The sequence below is a fragment of the Gopherus evgoodei genome, chromosome 8 (genome assembly GCF_007399415.2).
Source record: "Gopherus evgoodei ecotype Sinaloan lineage chromosome 8, rGopEvg1_v1.p, whole genome shotgun sequence".
Taxonomy (NCBI): Eukaryota; Metazoa; Chordata; order Testudines; family Testudinidae; genus Gopherus; species Gopherus evgoodei.
Window position 1 is genome coordinate 108,222,523 of NC_044329.1, and position 16,515 is coordinate 108,239,037.

The window sequence follows — 16,515 nt, forward strand, 5'->3', positions numbered from 1 at the left end:
CAGGGGTGTTATCCCTATTATACAGATGAGGAAACTGAGGCATGGCCTGGCTAAGTGACTAGCCCAAGTCACACAGGAAGTGTGTGGCAGAACTAGGAATTCAGCCTGGGTGTTTCAAGTCCTAGACGAACACTCTAGCCACTGGACCACCCTTCCCTCTGTGTGCTAGGGAAAACCATGGATATCTGAGATCCTCTGCAAGGGTCATATTGTGGTTTATCCTAACACGTTGTCGTGTGGCGTGTAACTGGCCCAGAGCTCTTTGCCTTGCAGATGGGTGCCGTCCTCTTTCTGCTTGTGACTGTGATTGTGAATATTAAGCTGATCTTGGACACTAGAAGAGCTGCCAGCGAAGAGGAGGAGGATTCTGCCCAAGACTATGGTGAGTCTGAGGGGGCCCAGTCAAGGTGACAGAAGTCAACCCATTCCCATGCCACCCTGCCAATGCGTGCGGCCATACTGTACCAGAGCTGGCTAGAAAACAGGCTTTGGTAAAACTTTCCATGGGGGGGAGAAATCAACTTTTTTGGCGAACAGAATTTAAACCAAAAATATATATAGCTGGAAATGCTGCTGTAGTGCCTCATGGGAGTTGTATTTCAGGTGCCCTGTGCGCCCACTCTTCTAATGTATAGGCTATACTCCTTGTTGGACTACATCTCCCATGGTGTACCATGGTCTCACCTCATGGTTAAGGGCAGTGATTGCATCCTCGGGAGTCCCCTGAACCTAGCACATCCTGGGAGATGTAGTTTTGTAAAATCATAGACAATTAGGATTGGAAGAGACCTCAGGAGGTCATCTAGTCCAACCCCCTGCTCAAAGCAGGACCAACCCCAACTAAATCATCCCAGCCAGGGCTTTGTCAAGCCTGACCTTCAAAACCTCTGAGGAAGGAGATTCCACCACCTCCCTCGGTAACCCATTCCAGTGCTTCACCACCCTCCTAGTGAAATAGTGTTTCCTAATATCCAACCTAGACCTCCCCCACTCCAACTTGAGACCATTGCTCCTTGTTCTGTCATCTGCCCCCACTGAACAGCCGAGCTCCATCCTCTTTGGAACCCACCTTCAGGTAGTTGAAGGCTGCTATCAAATCCCCCCACTCTTCTCTTCTGCAGACTAAATAACCCCAGTTCCCTCAGCCTCTCCTAAGTCATGTGCCCCAGCCCCCTGATCATTTTCATTTGCCCTCCTCTGGACTCTCTCCAATTTGTCCACATCCCTTCTGTAGCAGGGGGCCCAAAACTGGATGCAATACTCCAGGTGTGGCCTTGCCAGTGCCAAATAGAGGGGAATAATCACTTCCCTCGATCTGCTGGCGATGCTCCTACTAATGCAACCCAATATGCCGTTGGCCTTCTTGGCCACAAAGGCACACTGCTGACTCATTTCCAGCTTCTCATCCACTATAATCCCCAGATCCTCTTCTGCAGAACTGCTGCTTAGCCAGTTGGTCCCCAGCCTGTAGCAGTGCATGGGATTCTTCTGTCCTAAGTGCAGGACTCTGCACTTGTCCTTGTTGAACCTCATCAGATTTCTTTTGGCCCAGTCCTCCAATTTGTCCAGGTCACTCTGGACCCTATCCCTCCCCTGCAGCATATCTACATCTCCCCCCAGCTTATTATCCACGAACTTGCTGAGAGTGCAATCCATCCCATCATCCAGATCGTTAATGAAGATGTTGAACAAAACCGACCCCTGGGGCACTCTGCTTGATAATGGCTGCCAACTAGACATCGAGTTTGCCTGGGGAGCTCAGTCCATAGAAGAGAATGGGGAGGTGAGGAAACAGGACTACAACTCCCATGAGGTACTAGGGCAGTGTGTCAAAAATGAAATATTTCAGTTTTCAGGAATTTTGTGGTTTTGATGGAAACACTGAAATCATTTCCAGAAAGCAAGCTCTTTTGTTTTTTTGTTTTTTTTTGGGGGGAGGGGAGGATTGTGTAACTGAAACCCCCATTTTTTTCTGCTGGAAAGACAATTTTTGATGGAAAACTTCTGACCAGCCCTTGCCATAATGTTGAATGAACCGTCTGCACGCTGCTAGAGATAGTACTTCATTCTGGGTCTGCTCCATTCTTCGGCAGGCTATTTGTCTGGCTTTAGACCAGATAGCCCTCTCTGTTTGGTGGTTGGTCTCCTGTCCGCTATCGAGACTAAACCAGACACGGGGGGTGGGGGGTGGAGTGGCATGCTGTTCAAAATGGCATTCTCTGTGCAGTGTGACATGATCTTGCTCACATGGTGCGTACAACACCGACAAGGGTGGGCCCACGCTATTCCTGGAAGTACTGGAATGTCTGGTGTTCTGGGAATACATGGATGGCCATCTTATCCATCCTTGACTTCTCTGTTCAGACTGCCAGCCAAGATGGTTCTGGAGACAAGGAGTTCTGTCCACCCAGAGCTGGACTGAGACACCAACTGAGGAAGGCTGGGTGGAGCTGGTTCTGCCTGCCCATTTTCCCTTGTCAGGCAGAATTAAAGAGCTGGAGGTCCTCAAGCTTTGCCACGTGGTCCCTCAAGTGCCAGGGGCCGTGTCAGCTGGCCTTGTCGGAAGGATGTTTTTGAACATCCCACCAGATCTGTAAAGAGAGTTGCTGCAGCCTGCTGGGAGTGGCAAGAGAGCATGTGTTGTGCTAATAGGTTGGGAATCTCCCCCATCCCCTGAGGGGAACCTGTTGGTCCTCCTGGCACTGAGCCACAACTCAGCAGGTAGGTCTGAGTCTTTGGGCACCTCTCTCTCCTTAGATGAAGGTGTGCAGCATCTGGACACCCCGCGCCGCCCCACCAGCAGCAGGAAGGTCTTGGACATCGAGGTGTACTCCAGCCGGTCGAAGGTCTACGTGGCTGTGGACGGGACGACGGTGAGTGGCTGGCACGGGAGGCTGCAGGTTACCCACGTGAGCTGAGGGTGGGCAAACCAGCGTGGGTGGAACGAGAATAGACCTGGTCTCCGTCACCCAGACCTTGAACCAAAGCCCGTCCTGGAGCGTAGTGCTCCTCACTGGAGCAGAGTGCATCCAAGGCCTTTGCCATACTCAGCAATTGAATGGCCTGAGTGTAAGCCTGCTTCTGCTCCCATTGAAGTCAACGACAAAGCTCCTATTGACTCAATGAGCTAGGGTCAGGCTCAGGCTAATTCCTCTCTTCTGAGGATGGCTTGTGCTGAGTACAGTGGCAGCAGGTGTCCCACTGCCACGAATTGGAGAAACCAGTGAAGGGGCTGGAACGTGAAGCTTCGTGAATTCTCCCTCGCTAGGAGCAGCTGTGTGACAAACCCACTGGGATGGAGGCGTTCCCGGGAAAGAGCTAGGGAGGCCTGTCTGATTGCTACAGTAACGTTTCCCCCCTCCCACAGGTCTTGGAAGATGATGCTCGGGAGCAGGGAAGAGGGATCCACATCATTGTGTTAAATCAGGCTACGGTAAATTGCACTGATTGTCCCTGCGTGTGTTCAGGCGGGGCTGTCTGGCGTTTCTGCCCCCCGAGGGCTAGCTACGTGCGTGAAGCCAGTCTTGCATTTCTCCATGCCGAAGAAAAATCTCTGAACCCCTTCTCTTGCAGCGGTCTAAAAGCAGTGGGTGGGTTTCTCCTCTGCCAGCCCAGCTCAACTGGAGCTGCCGTGGAATGTCTGGCAACAACAGGTGAATCCTTCCGTGAGCTGGATGCTTCAGCCCCGTGAGCTAGGTGCCTCAGCCAAGGGAAATTACAGCCCCCGAGGAAAGGCCTTGGGAAAGCCCTGGTTGGAAGTAGCTGGAGGTGGGGCCACGGGCTTCAGTGGGAGTCATTCCACTGACGTTGTTGGGCTTTGGCTCACGTAGGGCAGAATTAACTCTATTTTTGGCTTCCCAGAGTGCCAGGATGCAGGGGCAACGGAAGGTCCTTAAAAGTGTGGGGGCCATCTGCACCGGAACCATAGTACTCCCTCCCCCACCACAGCCTCTTCCCCTAAGGCTCTGCTTCCCCGCCCCCATTGCTCACCCTTACGGCTGGTAAAAAGTTGGTGAATCGTAGAATCAGAGAACTGAGAGGGACCTTGAGAGATCATCTAGTCCAGTCCTCTGCCCTCAGGATGACATAATAACTAGCCCGTCCCTGGCCGGTGTTTGTTCAATCTGTTCTTACAAACCTCCAATGACGGTGATTCCACAAGCTCCCTAGGCAACTTCTTCCAGGGATTAATCACCCTGACAGGAAGTTTTTCCTAATGCCCAACCTAAACCTCCATTGCTGCAGTTTAAGCCCATTGCTTCTGATCCTATCCTCAGAGCTTAATGAGAACAATTTCCCTTCCCCCTCCTTCTAACAACCTTTTATTTACTTGAAAACTGCTATCATGTCCCCTCTCAGTCTTCTCTTCTCCAGACTAAACAAACCCAGTTTTTTCAATCTTCCCTCATAGATCACGTTTTCTAGACCTTTTATCATTTTTGTTGCTCTTCTCTGGATTTTCTCCACTTTGTCCCCATCTTTCCTGAAATGCGGTGCCCAGAACTGGACACAATACTCCAACTGAGGCCTAATCAGCGCAGAGTAGAGCAGAAGAATTACTTCTCATGTCCTGCTTACAGCAATCCTGCTAATGCATCCCAGAATGATGCTTACTTCCCCCCTCCCCGCCACCACCAATAGTGTTACACTACTGACTCATTTCGCTCGTGATCTATTATGACCCCCAGATCCCTTTCTGCAATACTCCTTCCCAGGCAGTCATTTCCCATTTTGGATGCTTGCAACTGATAGTTCCTTCCTAAGTGGAGTGCTTGGCATGTCTCCTTACTGAATTTCCTCCAGTGAGGAGCTTTGGGTGGCACTCATGCCTGGGGGCCTGGTGTACGTGTATCATGCAGGCTGTGCCGTGTGTTTGAACATCTACAGGGTCACGTGATGGCCAAGAGAGTATTTGACACCTACTCACCCCATGAAGATGAAGCCATGGTCCTCTTCCTCAACATGGTCGCTCGTGGTCGCATCCTGATCTTCTCCATTAAGGTAGGTGGGTCCGATGCCGAGGGAGACTGCAGATAAAATCACTGGCTCTGCCTCCGTGCAGTCTTGTCTCATGAGTGTTCTAACACACGTGCCAGACAGCGAGCCCCGTTTTCCTCCAGCTTATTATTTGTATTATGTGCGGCATCACCTATCTCAGGTGGGAAATCGCTTGAAAGATACGTTCCCCAGAGGAATTAAGATTAACCTTTTTTTTTTTTTTTTAATCCATAATGCAATTTAATATCCCTTGTGACCCAGGGGCAACTTCTGTCTTTCTGTCTGATTTTTGCAAAGGCAATGACCTTGAGTCGGAAATGTGTGGCTGCTCTGACCGTTTCTGTGGGTCTGCTTAGCGCCCTCAATCTGCAGAGGGGTGCATCTCCCTGTAGCTGGTGTGCATCGGCAAGCTCTGCTGGGGAGTGAGTGGAAGAGGCCTTCCAACAACCAGCTCCAAAACGTGGCTCTCTTGGGCTGAGTCTCCAGTGGAGTTTAGAGGGGGGCGATGGGAAGACCACCCTGCTGGCTGCAGTGGGAGATGGATCCTGCCAGTTCAGAGCAGGGGAAGGTGCCTCCTCATGATGTATTCTGTTCTGTTCCAGGATGAAGGCTCCTTCCACCTTAAAGACTCGGCAAAGAGCCTCCTGAAGAGCTTGGGAAGCCAAGTCGTCTCGTCCCTCAGTTGGAGGGACATGTGGAGCTTTGTGGGGAAGAAAGGAGGTGAGAGCCTTGCTCCGGCCGGGCCCAGGGCTGGGCGGGAGTGGAGGCAGAAGGGATGGACTGCGGCTAAAGACGGAAATAGCGTCCCCCTCAGTGAGGGGGGGCAGGGGCCATAATCCCTGCAAGGTGAAGTCAACTCTGCTCATAACTCGGCATCTCTTGGCCATGGGGGCCTGCTTCCTGGGTGCAGGTTGAGTGTGTTGGGGAGGGAGGCATGTCTCGTTCTCAAGCTCCTGCCATTATTGGAGGGCAGGAGGTACCAGCGGGTCTCTTGGTGATGACATGGGTTCTGGCTGGCTCTGTACAGCGGCTGGGGGGGTAGGCACCTGAGCGCCATTCGGCAGCAGCCTGGCTCTGACTGCATGTCCGCCCCTCAGGCGAGGTGTACGGCGAGAAGCATTCCAAGTCCCCGGCACTTTCCACGTGGGGGGACCCCGTCTTGCTGAAAACCGAAGTCCAGCTGACCTCTGTGGAAGGTAGGCCTCGGGGGGGCTCCAGGGCTGGTGCAAGGATGTTTCGTGCCCTAAGCGAAACTTCCACCTTGTGCCCTGCCCCCTCCCCAAGCCCTGCGGCAGCCTCCTGCCTTCCCTGCCCTGAGGCGCCCCCGCCCCCCGGCAGCAGCTCTCCACCTCTGCCCTGCCCCTCCCCCCCCGTGGCAGCTCCCTGCACCCCTGCCTGCCGTGCGGCAGCTCCCCACCCCAGCTCACCTCTGCTCCACCTCCTCCCCCTCCACCCTGAGGCACCTCCCCCACGGCAGCTTCCTGCCCCAGCTCACCCCTGCTTCCCCCCTCTCCCGCAGAAGCTCCCCACCCCAGCTCACCTGTGCTCCACCCCCTCCCCCTCCGCCCTGAGGCACCTCCCCCGTGGCAGCTCCCCGCTCACCCCTGCTCCATCTCCTCCCCGAAGATGCGGTCGCCGCTGAAGAAAACGCTGCTTCCCCCCTCCCCCCCCAAAATCCTAGCGCCCGAGGCGACTGCCAAGGTTGCCTAATAGGTTGCACTGGCCCTGGGGGGCTCCTGCAGACAGGGGCAGAGAGCACCTGGGAGGGTGGGCGCCCCCTTCCCATCACAGAGCCTCACCTGGAAAAGAGGTGGGAGTTGGGGGAGAGAGATAGATGCTGGGGTGTGACCCCTGATCTGCCTCGGCGCCTGCAGCTGGAGAACCCCTCAAGAAGAGATCAGCCCCTGTTCTCACTTGTGGGCGGGGAGGGGCAGAGGAACAGGAGTCTGCTGTAAACCTGGCCCCATGGAGATGAGACATGATTAGGGAGAGGGGCAGTGCGGCCTAGTGGATAGGGCTCTTGGCTCAGACCTGGATTCTTTTCTTGGCTCTGCCACTGATACTGTGTAAGTCCACTCATCTTTCTGTGCCCCACACTTTGCAAGCTCTGTGGGGCAGGTACTGTCTCTCACAGTGGCTGTACAGCGCCTAGCGCAATGGAGCTCTGAGCTCAGCGGTGGCCTGGAGGTGCTGCTGGCCTACAGGTAATCAGATGCCAGCACTGTGTGGCCTTCTGGCGGGCATGGGAAAGTTTGGGGTCTCTCTCTAAGAACTCTGCTCCCATATCTCAGGGACGGCATCCTTCTGGGAAGGTGAGGCAGAATGGTGTGTGATCCCTTCGGCAAGGAATTTGCACTGGAGGGTGATGGGGGCTGAGTTCAGCCCCCATTGTTCTGACAGGGCCGTCTCTGGGGGCTAGGAAGCAGTGGGTTTGTTTTTTAGGTTTTTTTTTTTTTTTCTTTCTTTTTTTAAAGTCACTGCCCTCATTTAATACAGGACTGGCAGTTAAAATGGAGTTGGTGCTTCTATTGTAAATCCGGTGCTCACCCTTATTTTCTTAGCAACCCTACAATAACAAACCAGCATGCTTCTGCCAGGAGGAGGGGAGGAGATAAAGGAGTGGGTTTCCTTTCCCTGCTTCCAGGGGATTGTTTGTCAGTGCCGAGGGTGGGTCTTAAAATAGAAGTTGCAAGACATCTTATGTCATTCAGAGCTCACATCCCTTCTGTGCTGATCCAGCTGCCAGGGCCTTTTGTGCCCATGTAGGGTTTGCCCACCAGCGAAGGCATCCACTCAGCCCAAGTGGCCACTGAATTCCTGCCACTAGAGGCAATTAGCCATGGCATGACGGCCAAGGCTGCAGGCAGGGGCAGTGAAGTGGCAGGGCAGGAGGACTGTGCCCTGGGATCCTTGACCTGGCACAAAGGGATGAGCTGCCTGCTTTTCCCCCCCTCCCAGAGCAGTGGTCTGAACTCGACTGGTCTCCTGTTCTTCCGTAGATGCCGAGTGCCACTGGCCTGACACAGAATTGAACCGCCGGCGGCGGAGGTTCTGCACCAAGGTGGAAGGTTACGGCAGTGTCTGCAGCTGCAAAGACCCCACGCCTATCGAGTTCAACCCTGATCCCGTGAGTGCGCAGCGGCCAGAGCCCGCCTTCCAAGCCCGAGCGGAGGAAGGGGAGCGGGAATCCCTTGCCTCCAGCTGAGCATGGAGCCACATGTGGCCCTCACTTGGCGTAACGTCTGCAGGAGGCTTAAATATAGACGGCACCCGGAGGGCTCCAGCTAAAATCACGTCGGTCTGCTTCTGCGTGCCATGTCTCCTCTAGCAGGCTCCCAGAATGCACATGGCTTCCATAACTCTAGCCCTGCCCGGGAAGGGAAGGATGCTGCAGTGTGTCTGCAGCGGCCAGGGATAACTGTAGAGCAGCAGAGTGTAGCTAGGGCACAAGGGTTCATACGAACCAGTGTCTGTCTCGCTACATCCATTCACTGCCATTGCAGGGGCCTGGGGCATTCATGGCACCTCCAGCTCTTCCATTCCCTGCCCATGGTGCACAACTGTCCAGTCTCCTGAGAGCTGTAATGCTTCGGTGTGGGGAGGCCTGTGATGACCTCCTGATCTCGCGCTCCCTTCTGGTCCAGGGCTCTGTGATGGTCCAGCAAAAAGTACTCTCGGGTCCGAATGGCAGCAAGCGGGCAAGACTCCTGTAGTATCTCTTACCTGACAGCTGGTATCTCCAGCCGCCTGGCATCCCTCTCAGGCCAGGCTGAGGCCTGGATCAGTCCCAAAGAGAGAACCTTGCCTTAATAATCACCATGTAACTTTTCCCTGCAGCCCCAGGATTTCTTTAGCTGTCCCCCAGCCAAGTACTGGCCGGGCCTAGCCCTGCCCGGATCCCAGCCTGCTGTGGTGGGGCAGGAGGGCATCTGAAGGTGTCTAAGAGAGACTAAATGAGGCCATCCTTCCACCAGGGTTCACCTTGCGGGCAAAGGGTCTCTGCTCCATTTCAAGGCGGGATGAGAACAGTGCTGTCCCCTCTTGAAATAAAGCCCTACCCTTAAAGGGAAGGAAGCTGGGTGGTGGAATGACTCTCAGGAGATCCTCTGACTGCGGGCAGGGCTCCTAAACCTTGCAGATGTCAGTGGCTCTTCTCAGGGCTATCCCGGCCTCGGGGCCTGGGGTGGGCGGGTGGCCCCTAGTGGCTTCCCAAGGCCCTTATCACAAACATTTTCTTTTCAGCTCAAGGACAATAAAGTCTTGAATGTGCCTGTGGCTGTTATTGCAGGGAACAGACCCAACTACCTGTACAGGTGAGTGCTGGGCGGGATGCTACGTGGTCCGTGGAGGGATGTCCCGGGGAAAGCACTGGATCTCCGTTGCAGGGGCCATAGAAAGCCAAGCTGGGGAAGCCCGGTTAGATCATTCCATCCCTAGCTAGTGCAGATGGAGCACTGGGAACAGCTCTGCTTCTCAGTCCTGGCTATGCGGGCACCCCTGTTCCTCTTGGAGAGCCAGCTCTCTGATGTCATTAGTGGGAGGTGTCGCCTGCCAGTCTCTGTTGCTTTCCCAGAATGCCCCACGGGTGGGTGGCTTTGTTCTGGGGGCAGGTTAGTGTGTTGTGTAGCCCTGACGGGATTTTTCTTCGTCCCTGGTAGCCAGCTCTGAGTGGTGATAGGCGTTTCCCTCTCAGCTTAGCCATGGGAAGGGAGTAGGGGGCAATGTCTGGGTTTGCAAGGACCTAGCCCCCACTTCCCCAAAGGGATCTAGGCCTCACTTGCATGTTGAATCGTCTCCTGCTCCTGTTGCCCAAGTTTCGTCACTGGCTCAGGGTGTTGCCAGGTGGCCGTGTCTCACCCAGCGCCCTCCACAGGAGGAGGGCTGTACGCTCCCAGGAAAGAGAGCAGGGGCCTGACCCTGGGGTCTGGGAGGGCCCACTTCCCCCTCCATCTGAGAGAAGACGCTTGTGCAAGACGCTTGCAAGGCGTCCCCTCTCCCCGTGGCCAAGGCGTTCAGTCTTCTGTTTAAAGAGACTCCAGACTTTCAAGCAAACACGTTCCCACTCTCTCCTTTTCTGGCCCCCAGGATGCTGCGGTCCCTGCTGTCGGCTCAAGGGGTCAACCCCCAGATGATCACAGTCTTTATTGATGGGTATTATGAGGTAAGATCTCCCCCCACAGCGAGTTGGGGGGCGTCTCACACTGTCCCTGAATGTGGAGGAGGGGAAGGAACAGGCAGCTGCTGTTGTCCTTGTCCCCTTTCGGCCCACCCCCCAGGGCAGCTCCTGGAGCGGGCTCCTCGCTGGGTTCTGAAATCCCACTTGGCTTGTTGGGACGGAGCAATTTCACGGCTGTTTCCCACTGGGCATCTTCGTTTTGACGGCAGTTAGGCTGCTGGTGTGCCGAGCCAGTTGCGTGTCAAGCTGGCCGTTGTCTCTTGTCTCAGGCTTAGATCGGAAGCTCTCTGGGGAAGGGCCCATGTATTTGTTCTGGGATTTGTACAGCGCCTACCGCAGCAGGGTCCTAGTCCATGACTGGGGCTCCTGATATGTTATTTGCTGCATCTTTAAAATGCCCAGAGGCTGTGGGGCTAGAACAGAGGGGGCAAGAGGTGTCAGGTGCACTCTGGAGTCCACATTCTGATCGATGTCTGTCTGCATCCCCCTTCCACTGCTGCTGAAATAAATAAACTGAATGGTACTGTCAGGTGTCCGGGGGGGTGGGGGTGGGGCTGCTCAGGTGTGGACTGACGGGGGTGCCCCTGATGGTCACAGTCTTTATTGATGGGTATTATGAGGTAAGATCTCCCCCCGCAGCGAGTTGGGGGGCGTCTCACACTGTCCCTGAATGTGGAGGAGGGGAAGGAACAGGCAGCTGCTGTTGTCCTTGTCCCCTTTCGGCCCACCCCCCAGGGCAGCTCCTGGAGCGGGCTCCTCGCTGGGTTCTGAAATCCCACTTGGCTTGTTGGGACGGAGCAATTTCATGGCTGTTTCCCGCTGGGCATCTTCGTTTTGACGACGGTTAGGCTGCTGGTGTGCCGAGCCGGTTGCAGTCAAGCTGGCCATTGTCTCTTGTCTCAGGCTTAGATCGGAAGCTCTCTGGGGAAGGGCCCATGTATTTGTTCTGGGATTTGTACAGCGCCTACCGCAGCAGGGTCCTTGTCCGTGACTGGGGCTCCTGATACGTTATTTGCTGCATCTTTAAAATGCCCAGAGGCTGTGGGGCTAGAACAGAGGGGGCAAGAGGTGTCAGGTGCACTCTGGAGTCCACATTCTGATCGATGTCTGTCTGCATCCCCCTTCCACTGCTGCTGAAATAAATAAACTGAATAGTACTGTCAGGTGTCCGGGGGGGTGGGGGTGGGGCTGCTCAGGGGTGGACTGACGGGGGTGCCCCTGATGGTCACAGAGCTTCAGGCCATGAAAGAGAGCCCAGCGTGCCCTCTAACGGGAAGATCTTTCTCCCTGCTTCCGAGCTGTGAGAAGAGCCAGAGATTCCACTAGGGACTTCGCTGTGGCCAGTCTGTTTTTACATGGAGAGTGGCCATGGGATCTTGTCACAGCTATGGGGCAGCTTGCACCTCTGTCCCCTTTCTGGTCCCTCTGCGAGCCCCCCAGGGGTTAGGCCTCGTGTCCTTTCCTGTCCTGGGGTAGAATTTCACCGTTCTCCCACTCTTTGACCGAGATCAGGGTACGACACCCCACCTTATACGAGAGTGAAACTTTTTGGATGAATCCTTTATTCGCTGACGAACGCAAGCGTCATTGGGCGTGGAACTATTCGCCACTTTGGGTCGAATTTGACGTGAACTCACTGAACAAGTTTCAGCCCAAAACCTTGTCTCAGAGTAGAGTCGCGAGGGCCTGTCCATGGAGGAGGAGGTGACTGGGGCAGTCCTCCCCCTGTAATGTTTAGCCCAGTGGGTGGGCACTCACCTGAGAAGTGGAAGACCTAGGCTCAGTCCTTGCTCCAGTATGTGGTTATTTGTACGCAGCGCAAAAGTTTCATTAGAATTTAAGAGCCCTACCTCCGGGTAGCTGATAGCTTGGTGGTTTGAACGCTCACCTGGAAGAGGGGAGATCTGGGTTCAAATCCCTGTTCTGGAGCGGGAATTCATACCTGGGTCACCCCCCCATTAATGTGACCCTTTAAAAATGCCTGAAAACTAACTCTTTTGTTTGATTCAGACTTATTGCCAACTCCTTTCTGCTTTCCTGAAAACTCTGAAAAAGTTCAGTCAGGTCGGCTCAAAAGGACTCTTTTTTTTTTTTTTTTTGTTGGTTGGGTTTTGAACGGCCAGTGACTCACAGGATCAGTTAGTCACCCAGCTTCACTTATTCCCAGGCCTGACTGTTCCTTCGTGCTCCTTCCCTCTGAGATCCGGCGCTGGGTGGACATGAGCGTCTTTCTGAAATGAAGTGGGTTTATTTAGCAGATGGAGCGAAGTATTAGAGACAGTGACTTTAAAACAACAACTAGCTACCACACTTGTCTAGACCTGTCTGATCTTAGGCTTCGCCACGAGCTCAGTTAGACAAGCTTCCCGCTGGTTCGAGGAACAGAACGAACCCAACACGTTCTCTTGGCAAGCCCAAGAGTTCTTAGGAACCAGCCTGGTCTCCATTTGCCTTCCAGAGAGTGATTCCCTCCCCAAGGAAACCCCTTTCTCAAAATCCTCTCCCTGCATGGGCCAGACCCCACTTATCAAGGTCCTTCTGTGCTGCCCACTGAGCGTAGACTGACTCAGGTTTGAGCTCAAGCCCCACTTCTGTCCACACACAGGATCTGGGGCCTAGAAACCTGCTGAGGGGGTGGGTCAGAGCCCCCGTCCTTCGGAGACTTTGGTCCAAACCCTCTTGTTTTGCAGCGTGATCATAGCTCAAGCTGCAGACCTGCGTCAGAAGGTCTGGGTAGCACAGTATGGACATGTTAACATGGCTGGGAGACACGGGCGCAGTGATTGTAAACCCGGGGTTACAATGCAGTGAGGACACTTGAGCGTGGGCTTGGCAGCTCAAGCCCAAGTCCCACAGAGCCGGTTTACAATGCATAATAGACACACCTGAAGGGCTTTCTTATAGGGCCAGGGGTGAAATCTTCCATTTGTCTCCAACTATTTTCTTCCATTTGTCCAGCCGGGCCAGATAAGGAGAAGCCCCCATGACGGTTGCTCCATTGTCTGGAAATTAGAGCCATTCCGCATTAATGGCTTTCAGTCACGGGCCTCGTGTCTGGAGTGCTGAAACTGCTCCCCCGGAGCTCGAGATTCCTATACATAGGGTACAGCTCCTTGTTCCCCACCAAGCACCCCTATGTCCATCAGACCCCTTCCAATCCAGGCTTGACCTGTTGCGCCACTAAGCCAAAATAAACGGCGTATCCACCTTGTGCCCCACGAATCTGTCTCAAGATTGGAGCATGCATTAGACTCTGACTTGCAGCTGGGTGTGACTTTTGAAGCTGTCACACTGCATAGTTCTGGCATGGAGGGGGGCGGGGGGGGCGCAATGGTCAGAGCCCCTTAAAACAACCTGCCTTCGGTTGGCCTTTCCCCGTAAACCTCATCTTCTCCCTTGGTCTGTAAGCTGAGGCCTCGCCGTGGACAGAACCAGATGCTGAATGCTTGTGTGGAACTTCTCACCTCTTTAGGTCTCTAAGTGCTTCGCTGGTGACTCCGCTTTGCGTTGTATCCCTGTGGTTTGGCTGGGCAGGGGAGCGCCGAAGTTCACACAATGACTGAGCCTGGAGCAGAACCCAGATCTCCCAATTCCCAGGCTGGCACTTAGACTGCTAGCCAAGGCGCTCAGGACATGCTATGTCTAGTGGGCACTGATTGCAAACACCGTTAACGAGGTCTTTCATGTACTACAGGGTAGGGGTGACTATTGGTTTTTCCCCCTCCACCAGACCCGGTGTTTCCATCTCTCCTGTTCATACAGCGCCTCTCGCCCTGCTATATAAAAAATGCCAGGGGATGATGGAGTGAGATGAACGGAGCTGTTTCTTTGCGAGGAAGAACATGAATTAAACTAGTAGTGGGGGTTTTAGGGGGGAAGAGAGGAGGAAAATCCTCTTTTTAGATATTTGTCACAGTGCCTAATGCTCTGTAAGTGAGAGCAGCTAATGATAGCTGCGTCCCGTTGCCATGGCAGCAGAAGCAAGATCCCTGGCCTATGAGGGAGCAACATAGACGCTGGGCCTGTTTTCGCGAGTGGCACCGGAGATGCTGAATGCTGGGCTGTCATTTTATTGGGGTGTCTGGCAGAGCATAAACCCTTGATGCTTGATACAATCCAAGTTCCCTTCCCTGGTTGCAGTAGGGATCTGCGGGTGGCGGAGAAGGGAGGCTGGACTCTGGATGCACAGAGCCTGGGATAATTAAGAGGCTCTCTGATGGGATTACTGCTTATCTAGGGAGGTGACCTTGTGTCATGCTGGATGGTAAAGGAAGTTTATCTCTGTTGCATGTACCCATGGAATGCGCTCCCCCCCCTGCATTCTTTTCAGTGCTGTATGCACATAAAGCAGGATTAGACGCCTGCATGAGTCAGCATATCTAATGTGCAGCTTCAGTTAAACAAGCTGGGTTAACCATTACAGGGGTTATCAGTGCTCATGCTTCAGGGCACGAGCCGATTATCCACTGAGGTCAGGCAGCATGTTTCTGCAGGTCACCATGGCGCAGCACTGCGCAGCTAGGACCATTGTGGGGTATTTCCCACTCTTGCCTGAAGCGTCAGATGCCCCATCTTGATGCCACCTCTATGCCCCATCTTCTCTAGTGCGCACGGCTTGCCAACCATGCACACTAGAGAAGGGGCTGAGCATAGAGGTGTAAACAGACCTGGGGCCCGTGCGGTGAGTGAGTCTCATGTCTCTCTCTTCCAGGAGCCAATGGACGTGGTGGAGTTGTTTGGCCTGAAAGGGATCCAGCACACGCCCATCAGCATTAAAAATGCCCGAGTGTCCCAGGTGAGGGGCCCTTCCTACTTGCCCCTCTGGCCTCACTTAGGGAAAACTTCCCCCTCTTCCTGGTTAACTGTGTGCCCCACACGGACTGGTGGTGGGGCTTGAATCCAGGACCTGGGGGGTGGGGCGGGGTGCAAACTTACTGACCCTCTGAGCCACATACAATAATCTTCAGACATTCGAGAGCCGGGGCTCGGGGCTTCAGTCCTGCTTCTGCAGAAGCCCCGAGCCTCTGCGGGGCAGAAGCTCCAAGACCCCCTCCCCACTAGGCAGAAGCCACTACCCTACCACCCTGCTGCAAGGCAGGGGTCCTGAGCTCCCCACCAAATCTGGTAGGTGGAGAATGGGGTGCGGGGGCTGGGGGCTCCGCAAGCCGCACTTTAATGGTAACTTCAGGCTTATGAGCCACAGTTTGGCCACCGTTGACCTAAAGCAATAAATGCAGGAATTTCCATCAGGGCCGCCCAGATGGGGGGTGGGGGGAGCAAGTGGGGCAATTTGCCCTGAGCCCCGCAGGGGCCCCACGAGCCCTGGCCAAGAATCCCTTCCCTGGCTGGAGGCATCTTTTTAATTTTGACTCACTGAGCGGTGATGTGGGTCTTCGGCGGCACTTCGGCAGTGGGTCCTTCGCTCGCTTCGGCTTTTCAGTGGCAGGCCCTTCAGTGCTGCCAAAGACAGGGAGCGAGTGAAGGACCCGCCGCCGAAGATTTGGAGCACCGCCCGCTGAGTACAAGCACTGCAGCGGGTGGTGCCTTTTTTAATGTCCACTCCCCCGCTTGGCCCCACGCCCCCGGAATCCTCTGGGTGGTCCTGGTTTCCACTGCTTGAATGAAAGGGTGGGTCACGGAGCTGGCAGCAGTAGTGGGCTCTTACATGGACTGGATCCATGCTCCCCTAGTGGCGCCCGCCAATCGCGACCATTCATCGGTGTCTAGCGGGGACAGAAACCTCGGCAGCCGTGTTTGCTAATGCCCATGTCTCTTCCTGCAGCACTACAAAGCCAGTCTGACAGCAACCTTCAACCTGCACCCGGTGAGCAAGTCCCTTCTCCCCACCTCTCGACCATCTCTTCTCTCAGCGCCGGGCGGTTCCACCCTCTGTACGAGTGCCAGGGGACCCGCTTGGGGGACGGGCTGGACACTTGCACATCAGAAGTTCTCATTGTGGTACAGCACCGAGGAGAAGGAGTGAAACACATTCAGGGCAGCAGCTTGGGTGCCTTGCTGCTGGCTCTGGGAATGCTGAATTCCCGGGTGTCACTGATCCCACTTCCCTTATGCCCATCTCACGGGAGCAATTGCTGTGAAATGAAGCCCTCTGGGAAGCAAAATGGCCGCCTTTGAGGTAGCGTCCATGGCCGAGCACCACCGTGTTGGGTTTGAGTCCAGACAGGCCTGGTGCAAATAATGTTGATGAGGCTTGTTGTGGCCGAGTGCTGAGGATAGCATAGACAAGGGGATGCCGTGAGATGTCTCTGGTGTGTCCTTAGTCATGTAATCATAGAATGTCAGGGTTGGAAGGGACCTCAGAAGGTCATCTATCCAACCCC

At 54.6% G+C, this 16,515-nt stretch overlaps 1 protein-coding gene across 9 annotated transcripts in view; it reads left to right on the plus strand.

Moving 5' to 3' along the window:
- POMGNT1 (protein O-linked mannose N-acetylglucosaminyltransferase 1 (beta 1,2-)) overlaps window positions 1–16,515 on the plus strand; it is a 36,082-nt gene that overhangs the window by 7,560 nt on the left and 12,007 nt on the right. For 8 of the 9 annotated variants that reach the window (XR_004001562.1, XM_030572224.1, XM_030572226.1 and 5 more), the window contains exons 3-13: window positions 274–382; window positions 2,758–2,873; window positions 3,368–3,433; window positions 4,888–5,001; window positions 5,601–5,718; window positions 6,096–6,194; window positions 7,998–8,125; window positions 9,241–9,311; window positions 10,084–10,159; window positions 14,886–14,969; window positions 15,957–15,998. Coding sequence is in view for 8 of the 9 variants with exons in the window: in XM_030572224.1 (XP_030428084.1) it covers window positions 274–382; window positions 2,758–2,873; window positions 3,368–3,433; window positions 4,888–5,001; window positions 5,601–5,718; window positions 6,096–6,194; window positions 7,998–8,125; window positions 9,241–9,311; window positions 10,084–10,159; window positions 14,886–14,969; window positions 15,957–15,998 (1,023 nt within the window). In the remaining variant the exon portion in view is untranslated. Of the gene's footprint in view, window positions 1–256; window positions 383–2,757; window positions 2,874–3,367; window positions 3,434–4,887; window positions 5,002–5,600; window positions 5,719–6,095; window positions 6,195–7,997; window positions 8,126–9,240; window positions 9,312–10,083; window positions 10,160–14,885; window positions 14,970–15,956; window positions 15,999–16,515 lie in introns of all 9 variants that reach the window. The other variant, XM_030572225.1, reaches the window with a different exon arrangement.